Source organism: Procambarus clarkii, chromosome 41, assembly GCF_040958095.1.
Source record: "Procambarus clarkii isolate CNS0578487 chromosome 41, FALCON_Pclarkii_2.0, whole genome shotgun sequence".
NCBI classification, from domain to species: Eukaryota; Metazoa; Arthropoda; class Malacostraca; order Decapoda; family Cambaridae; genus Procambarus; species Procambarus clarkii.
Window position 1 is genome coordinate 20,281,159 of NC_091190.1, and position 9,356 is coordinate 20,290,514.

The window sequence follows — 9,356 nt, forward strand, 5'->3', positions numbered from 1 at the left end:
AGTAATAGATAGTCACCAGGGCAGGGCGGGGTTCATAATATCTGATCTTAGAAAGAATGCCAACAGTTTTTGAAACTTTTTTTGATATATTTAGAATGTGTCCCTGGAAATTCAGCTTGTGGTCAATGAGAATGCCAAGGAACTTGCCATCTAATTTGTTACAAATTTGGGTATTGTTTATTCTGAGATTTATTTGATTAGAGGATTTATTGCCAAACAGAATATAGAAAGTTTTGTCAATGTTAAGGGTGAGTTTGTTGGCAGTTAGGCAAAGATGGACTTTATTTAGCTCAGTATTTACTGTGGCATTTAGAGCAAGGGGGTCAGGACTGGAGTAAATGAAGGTTGTGTCGTCAGCAAATAGAATTGGTTTGAGGTGTTGGGAGGCGTTTGGAAGGTCATTAATGTAGATGAGAAAGAGGAGAGGGCCAAGTATGCTGCCCTGAGGAACACCAATGTTGTTGGGTAGGGTGGGAGAAATTGAATTATTCACAGAAACATACTGGAGCCTGTCAATAAGGTAAGATTTGAGGTATTGCAGGGAGTGTCCTCTGACTCCATAATGATGTAATTTAAGAAGAAGGTTTTGGTGGTTGACAGTGTCAAAAGCCTTACGCAGGTCCACAAATAACCCAACAGGGAACTAATTTTTATCAAGAGCTGCATGAATCAAGTTAATCATACTAATAAGTGCATCGTTAGTGCTTTTTTTGGGTCTAAAGCCATATTGACAGGAGCTAAGTATATTGTGTTTGGCTAGATAAGAGTAAAGCTGCTTGTAGATTAGTTTTTCAAAATTTTTTGACAAGTTAGGCAGGATTGATGTAGGTCTGTAGTTGTTAACATCTGTGAGATCACCACATTTGTGGACAGGGGTTACTCTCGCTTTTTTTAGAATATCTGGAAAGGTTTGGAGTTCAAGTGACTTGTTGAAGAGCAATGCAATAGCAGGGGCTAAAGATCTGGAGGCTTTTTTTGTAAATTAAAGTTGGTATCTCCTCAAGGGCACTAGACTTGGTTTTAAGGGAAAGGATTATCTCATTGACGTCAGTGGAATTAATAGGCTTTAGGTACAGAGACTGTGGATAGTTACTTGTAAGATAGTCCTTAACATCAGTACTGGAAGATGGAACATCATTTGGAAAGTATGACCCAATGGAAGAGAAGAACCTATTGAACTCAATAACAGAATCAGAGGCTGAAAGCTGACCAACGTTATTGGACAGGAGTGTTGGTTTGTTATTTAAAATCTTCTTTGATCCCAATATTTGTGAAATTGTGCTCGAAGTTTTTTTAATGTTGCTCTTTATTTGGGTAAATTTATCTTCGTAGTATTTAGTTTTGGCCCGTCTAATTATCTTAGATAGCAATAACGAGTAATTCTTTGAGAATTCTTTGGAGACGGTTCCTAACCTATACTTCTTCTCAAGGTCATGTTTTTTATTAATAGATTTAAGTATTCCCTTTGTAAGCCAAGGATTGTTAAGCCTTTTGGTTGTGACTTGTTTTGTAAGCATAGGACAGTGGGTGTTATAAAGGCTAAGAGTTTTTTGAAGAAAAGATTGCACTGCTAGGTTGATGTCCCCTATGTTACCTAACTCGGACTCCCAGTTGACATTATCAGCAGCAATTTTAAAATTGTCTATAGCAGTTTCATTGTGCAGCCTAAAACTTAACTCCCTTGACTCTAGAGGGGGTTTGTTAATGTTAGTTAAGAGAAATGTGGGGTAATGGTCTGTAGTGCTATCGGTGATTATACCTGAAGTAAGGGGAGAGGTTATGTTGGTCCAGATGTGATCTAGAGTCGTGGCAGTACTATCAGTGATTCTAGTAGGTCTAGTGATTAAGGGTATGAGGAAGCAGGAATTCATACAGTTGAGGAAGCTAACAGCAGTAGGGTGTTCAGGCTCGCAGAGGTCAATATTAAAGTCCCCTGCGATAATTAGATGGTTTTTGTTTAGTCTGTTATCGAGTATTAGATTTCTAAGGTTTGAGTTGAATTCGGACACATCAGTGTTAGGAATTCTATAGACTGCACCCACAGACAGAGACTCAGCACCCTTGACTCTGAAACTGGCGAAGATATACTCCCCACAGCAGTCTCTAGTTCTAATTACTTTTAAGCATGTTAGTACTTGGTGGTAGTAAAGAGCAGTACCACCACCTCTCTGAATTTGACGACAGTTGTGAATTGCCGAGTAGTTAGCATGTTAAAGAGTTGAGTAGTATCCTCCTTCAACCACGTTTCAGTAAGTATAATAAAAGAGAATTTGTTGGCAATAGTTTCAATCAAGGCACTAACATCATCGAAGTGTTTACCTAGGGATCTAACATTCAAGTTGATTACAGAGATATTGTGATTATGTGTTAATACATTGTTTGCATCATGTGCTGTAAAATATCTGCAATTTAGATCATTAAAGTGATGATTGTCATAGATAGTGAATAAGAGGTTTAGTTCTGGGTCTATACATGTCTGCATAAAAAGGCTGGTTGCAGGAAAACAAGGCAAGAATGGCAAATTACAAAATAGAATTATGATATAAAAGGGGGAAAATATATATAAACAAGACTATACAAAACAAACACAAAATGAACAAAAAAAGAAAAAATGAGGTAGCTTACAAGGGGCTTACAGGTACTCTCAGGTACACTGTAAGTAATAATTTGCATTATTGAGACACAGGCAAAGCCAGGGGTACAATGGAGTAAGGGAGTATGGCGAGGCTAGGCAACTTAGGTAATAAATGAAATCAAAGAAAAAAGCTGAATAATAAACATAGGTAAATTTAAGCTAAAGATTATTAACTATAAGTAGTTTAGTTATGATCCTATAATTAATAAGACCTAAAGAAATATTAAAGCACACAGTTAATTAAGTCCAATAAATGACTAGTGAAAATTAAATTAAAAATTAAATTAAAAAGTGAAACAAAGAGACATTAGGATACCTAGCCCGCACTAGGTGACAAGGGGGTTAATTATGTTGACTCATTGGGAGTGATAATAAAGTGAGACAAACCACATTGGGTGAGGAAAGTGTTGAGGTTATCCTCATTAGCAATTGTAAACATTTTACCTACTGAAGTCTTTCTTACATTGATCCAGATAATACTAGGCCCCATAGTACAGACACTCCCATATTTAACACCTACCTTTACCAAAACAAGAAATGACAGGTGCAGCATAATCAATAAGAGATCTTACAGTACTCAAGTATATCTTTCGTAGCACAGGGACTCCCACTCCCTTTCCATAGCATGCCAAGGCCTTCAGAGGTTGTAATCTCTTCCGACATTGATCCAACAGTCTGTTCATCTCAGCTTCCAAACTCTCATGGGTATATAAAACATATATGCCTAAATATTTATATATATTAACTATATTTTTACCGTTTATTTTCAATATAATGGGCCTCCGACTTCTACATTCAAACTTAGTTTTGTCTTCATTAACCACCAGTCCCATATGGTGACACAGGTTTCCGAAATTATCCAATACTGTTTGAACCTATGAAATATCTTTGCCCTGAAACAAAATATCATCGGCATATATAATCGGAGTTACCCCATTTGAGTATCTCTCAGATGCTATCTTATTCATTAGTACATTTAAACAGGGTGGGACTCAACACTCCTTCCTGAGGTAAGCCGAGTTCAAAAGATCTCATACCTGACATACAACCTTGATACCACACCTGAGCCTTCCTTTCGTAAAGATAATCCCCTATCCAGCGCAATAATCTCCCTTTAACACCAAGACCAGCTAATTCATTGTTACAAACCCGGATCCGAGGTCCGAGCACAGAGCAGTGACGACCGCGCCATCTGTGGGTCAGCTCCCGAAACCCCCTCCAAAAGGACGACGACACCTGGTGAGGACGCCTTGTACCAGCTACGTGGGCTAGTTTCCAGTCCCGTTCAGCACTCTACACAGCCGCTGCTGACCTCTGGTGAGGTGGTGCTCAGACACCAGCGCCATCTATGGAGTGGATAGGTGAGCGTTTGTGTCTGAGCCTGTAAGTGAGGTGCCTTAGTGTGTCCCAGTTATTGATGACGTGTCTGTTTACAGAGTCGACCTGGGACTGCTGTGATGGAAGTCGAGTCAGTCTACCCGAGGCAGCCGTCTCCAAACCTTGAGCTTTGCTGCAGCAGTTGCGAAGTCGTCCCCCCAGAAGAACACTGTGGTGTGTTACCCTGCCAGTGGAGTGGCAGTAAAAGGATTACCCGGGACCGACTGTTGGAGACGATCATCCACTGGGGTACTGAGGACAGGAGAGTGACTTGTGGTGTCACACGAGGCTCCTGTCCAGGGCGTTCCCCTTATATCGTTCGTGGAGTGGCCTGACCAGCCTTGCTGTTCTGGAACCTGCCAGCAGACCAGCTGGACGTGTGGTTGACGGCCTCCACGGCGGTGCCCCCAGTGGACCTGTGTTTTGGCTGACCTGTGGCCAGGGTAGGCTCAACTTCGCAGAGATTTCATTGTGAGGCCACGAAGAAGCACCGAGGACTCAGCACCGAGCGTCTGGATCCAGAGTCTTCAGATAGAAGACAATTGTGTGAACAATCCCCTTGTATAGTGTTAATACCCCTCCCCCCTGTGTACTCCGTTTATATATTTATTTGGTGATGGTAATTATAATCTTAAGTTCTTAACGTTCTTTCCCTTCCCCCTTTTAGTTCCTTGCGTCACGGATCACATCCCTTGATAGCCACTACTGGCTTGGGAACGGATATATATCTTCCTCTAACAACATCAGAGTAAGAACCCCGTTGCGTCCCGAGAGGGCCGTAACATAATTGGCATCCCCAGCGGGATCTGTCCCCTTGTTAAGTATGTTTGACGGGTGGTGAAGTGGCGTAATCCCTGTATATAATTCCCCCTGTGTGACGATTGTGACGGTGCTCAGAGTGACTAAATACGATATTGTGCAGTGCGGTGCTCGCTGTGATTAAGCGATTAAGTGCAATATTGAGTAGTGCGGTGCTCAGTGATTCAGTACAATATTGTAGAGCGAAGGGTTCGCTGTGATTAAGTGCGATATTGCGTAGTGCGGTGCCCGAAGTGATTACATGCAATATTGGCAAGTGCAGTGCCAGGTGCGATAAAGTGCAATATTGGCGTAGAACAGTGCTCGGTGCATTAAGTGTTAACGTGTAAGCAGTGTGTTAAGTGCTAGTTGAGTGTTCCATCGGTGACAATGGCAGAGAAAGCTACCATCGATGATCTGGACGATGTGCAGGCTTTTCTGAACAGAGAGGACTGTCTTGCCAGATTAAAATATCTGAGCAAACCAGAGCTTGTACTAGTGAGCGCCTACCTGGAGATCAAGATCCGTGCCAGTGATTCCCGTGTGGAGATCTTGTCCAAGGTTCACCGGCACCTGAAGGCAGAAGAGAAACAGGAAGGCGGGACTCCTAGTACAAGGGAAGGTGAGGAAATAGCTTCCACGGAAAAGGAAGATAAGGGCAGTGACGTTGACAGTGATGCAGGTGAGCTTAATATCAGCTTCCTAACAGTCAAAATGCGCGCCCTAGAGATAAATCGTGAAATAGAATGGAAGAAATTAGAAATGGAACGAGAGAGACAAGATAAAGAATTAGAGATGAGACGTTTAGAATTAGAAGAAAGAAAAGCAGAAAGAGAAAGAGAAGAGAAACGAGAAAGAGAAAGAGAAGAACGAGAGAGAGAAGAGAAACGAGAAAGAGAAGAACGAGAGAGAGAAGAGAAACGAGAAAGAGAAGAACGAGAAAGAGAAGAGAAACAGCGAGAGAGAGAAGAAAAAGAAAGACAGAGACAACATGAACTAGAAGTATTGCGACTAGGCGGTGGTCGGAGGCCAACAACGGAAACCAGCAGTTTCGATCCGGTAAGGAATATCAAGATGGTCCCCAAATTCAATGAGAGGGAAGTTTCGAAGTTCTTTGCAGCCTTCGAGAAAGTCGCTGCCTCTTTGGAGTGGCCAAGGGAGAATTGGGCCATCATGATACAGTCAGTCTTGACTGGGAAGGCCCAAATCGCCTACTCTACATTATCCCTTGACGACTCCGGCGATTACGACAAGGTGAAGAAGGTCGTGCTCATGGCGTACCAATTGGTACCTGAGGCATACAGGCAGAAGTTTAGAAACCTGAAGAAGACCTCAGAGCACACTTTCACCGAATTCGCCACCATCAAGGAGCGACTTTTTCAGGAATGGTGTGCCTCTCGGAAAGTGGAGACTAAGGAAGACCTCGAGCAGCTGATTCTGCTAGAGGACTTCAAGGATTGTTTGTCTGGAGACCTCAAGACATACTTAGAAGAGCAGCAGGTAGAGACCTTGAGTGCAGCAGCCACCATGGCTGAAGAGTACATCCTGACTCATAGGCCGTCTGCTAAGTATGTCCCAAGGTATTACCAACGCCGGTTTGATAAACCTCATGAAGAAGAAGAGACCCCCGTCCCACGAAGCGCTAAGAAGACGCCCCCAAGTAGCCCCCGAAGAACAAGTCCTAGCAGTCCGAAACACCGGAGCCCGAGGAGGAATATGGTGTGCTGGACTTGTGGGCAGAAAGGGCATATAGCTGCTAGGTGCCGAGGCAGAAGAGGTGGCGGCGCACGAAGGGAGGTGATGTTGATGAGCTGTGGAACATCACCAGCAGGAAACCAGTCGACGACTACGCAGGAAGGACCCAGATTGTTTTCCCCTCACACTTCAGGCGGGTATGTATCGAGTGATCATACTGGTAGATCAGTTGTAGTGCTCAGAGATAGTGGAGCAGCCCAGTCCCTGATCGTGAAGAACTCGTTACCCGAGGGAGTAAGTGTGGATGGGAGACAACAGGTTGTCCTGGTTGGGTTTCCTAGGACGCAGTACATCGCCCCCTTAGTGACGGTACATCTCGACTCGCCTTACTTCAGTGGCACCTGTGCGTTGGCAGTAGTCGATACCCTCCCTGTGGCTGGGATTGACGTGGTACTAGCCAACGACTTGGTGACAGATTGGAGCACCAATCTTCCCAAGGTCGCGGACGAGTCTACCGGAACAGCAAGGTCTGAGGTAACTACAGGCAATGGTAATGTCCAGGTAAAGACAGACCCGGATGTAAACATGTTTAATTTGTCCTCTCACCCGCAGATCGACTGTATTCTAGCAGAGTCTCCTGATTTTCTCGACAAGGAACATGAGGTTACGATGGCAGAAGTACCTGAGCAAGAAGAGAGGCCTTGTGGGCAAGCACCCACGGATACCGAAGAGTCTGGAGTGAAGGCACCTGTGTATTTGCAGCCTGGCAAAGTACAATGTATGCTGAACCGGCCAGAGATTCCCCAGACGTCGGAGGTATGTGAGGTATGTGCAAAGGTTCTAGTGCCCTCTTTGGTCCAAACCAGGCTAATGGAAGTAGCCGGCTATGGACATAACAGGCTCAGGAAGCTTATCCCTCAGGTGACCAAATGTTTCCTAGCAGTATTTTGTGTTATTCTCGTGTGTGGTCTCAGTAAGGAGCAGTGGACAACCCGAAGGATGATGGCTCCCTTGAACATCGGAAAGAGGTCCCATGGATTAGAGATTTGCACTGCAAGTGTTGCAGTTGAAGAAGGGACCTGGAAGGTGATGGTTGATACAGGAGGTACGACATATGATAATATGAGTGACTGCTTCCGGCAGGTTGACACCCCCCGCGTGATAGCTGAGCCTCAATGCAGCGTTATACGGAACGTTGGTCGACCTGACGGTGGCAGAGCGAATGTCATCTTCAGTGTGCAAGCAGCCCTGTTGAAACTAGGTGTAAGCCTAGTAGAGGTGTATGCAGTAAGTATTGACTTACCCACTGTCGCTATCACTCGGAATTATCAGACCCCTGTATTCCAGGTTCCTGTCTCCCTGAAGGACTACCGGAACGGTACCAGAAATGCCGTTTGTAACCAGCCATCATCGGTGCCACGACATAGGGAAGTGTCGAGTCGCCCCAGATCGTGTCTACACCGATCCTTACTCGAGAGGTGGGAGATTATGCTCCGGATTAACATCTCGGTGGAGACGTGGAAGATTACGCCAGGCAGGACATTGCCTTACATTTGCAAGTTCCCTTTGTGCCAGGGTTTTTCCTCAGTAGGACAGTTCTGTGGACGAGACAGCCTCGCCGTTCCAGTTCATAATGCACGTGAGTCCATTTGGAGTTGTGTCGCCGTACTAATTTGGTTTGTGTTTCTTTTTATAGAACCCCAAACCAAATTCTTTTTGGTGGGGAGGTGTTACGAACCCGGATCCGAGGTCCGAGCACGGAGCAGTGACGACCGCGCCATCTGTGGGTCAGCTCCCGAAACCCCCTCCAAAAGGACGACGACACCAGGTGAGGACGCCGTGTACCAGCTACGTGGGCTAGTTTCCAGTCTCGTTCAGCACTCTACACAGCCGCTGCTGACCTCTGGTGAGGTGGTGCTCAGACACCAGCGCCATCTATGGAGTGGATAGGTGGGCGTTTGTGTCTGAGCCTGTAAGTGAGGTGCCTTAGTGTGTCCCAGTTATTGATGACGTGTCTGTTTACAGAGTCGACCTGGGACTGCTGTGATGGAAGTCGAGTCAGTCTACCCGAGGCAGCCGTCTCCAAACCTTGAGCTTTGCTGCAGCAGTTGCGAAGTCGTCCCCCCGGAAGAACACTGTGGTGTGTTACCCTGCCAGTGGAGTGGCAGTAAAAGGATTACCCGGGACCGACTGTTGGAGACGATCATCCACTGGGGTACTGAGGACAGGAGAGTGACTTGTGGTGTCACACGAGGCTCCTGTCCAGGGCGTTCCCCTTATATCGTTCATGGAGTAGCCTGACCAGCCTTGCTGTTCCGGAACCTGCCAGCAGACCAGCTGGACGTGTGGTTGACGGCCTCCATGGCGGTGCCCCCAGTGGACCTGTGTTTTGGCTGACCTGTGGCCAGGGTAGGCTCAACTTCGCAGAGATTTCATTGTGAGGCCACGAAGAAGCACCGAGGACTCGGCACCGAGCGTCTGGATCCAGAGTCTTCAGATAGAAGACAATTGTGTGAACAATCCCCTTGTATAGTGTTAATACCCCTCCCCCTGTGTACTCCGTTTATATATTTATTTGGTGATGGTAATTATAATCTTAAGTTCTTAACGTTCTTTCCCTTCCCCCTTTTAGTTCCTTGCGTCACGGATCACATCCCTTGATAGCCACTACTGGCTTGGGAACGGATATATATCTTCCTCTAACAACATCAGAGTAAGAACCCCGTTGCGTCCCGAGAGGGCCGTAACATTCATATAAAATAACCTCTTTGTTGGCTTTATCAAAAGCTCCATGTTAATCAATAAAAAATTCTATAATAATCATTTTCATTAGCTAGACATTTAATAATAC

At 45.2% G+C, this 9,356-nt stretch overlaps 1 protein-coding gene across 1 annotated transcript; it reads left to right on the plus strand.

The window, feature by feature from the left end:
- The first annotated feature begins 4,051 nt into the window (after nucleotides 1-4,051).
- On the plus strand, nucleotides 4,052-9,136 carry LOC138373302 (uncharacterized). Its single transcript, XM_069339457.1, has 2 exons — nucleotides 4,052-8,144; nucleotides 8,202-9,136. Exons 1-2 carry the CDS (start codon nucleotides 5,201-5,203, stop codon nucleotides 8,453-8,455), a joined length of 3,198 nt encoding a protein of 1,065 aa, XP_069195558.1. The 5' UTR covers nucleotides 4,052-5,200; the 3' UTR covers nucleotides 8,456-9,136.
- The last annotated feature ends 220 nt before the right edge of the window (nucleotides 9,137-9,356 follow it).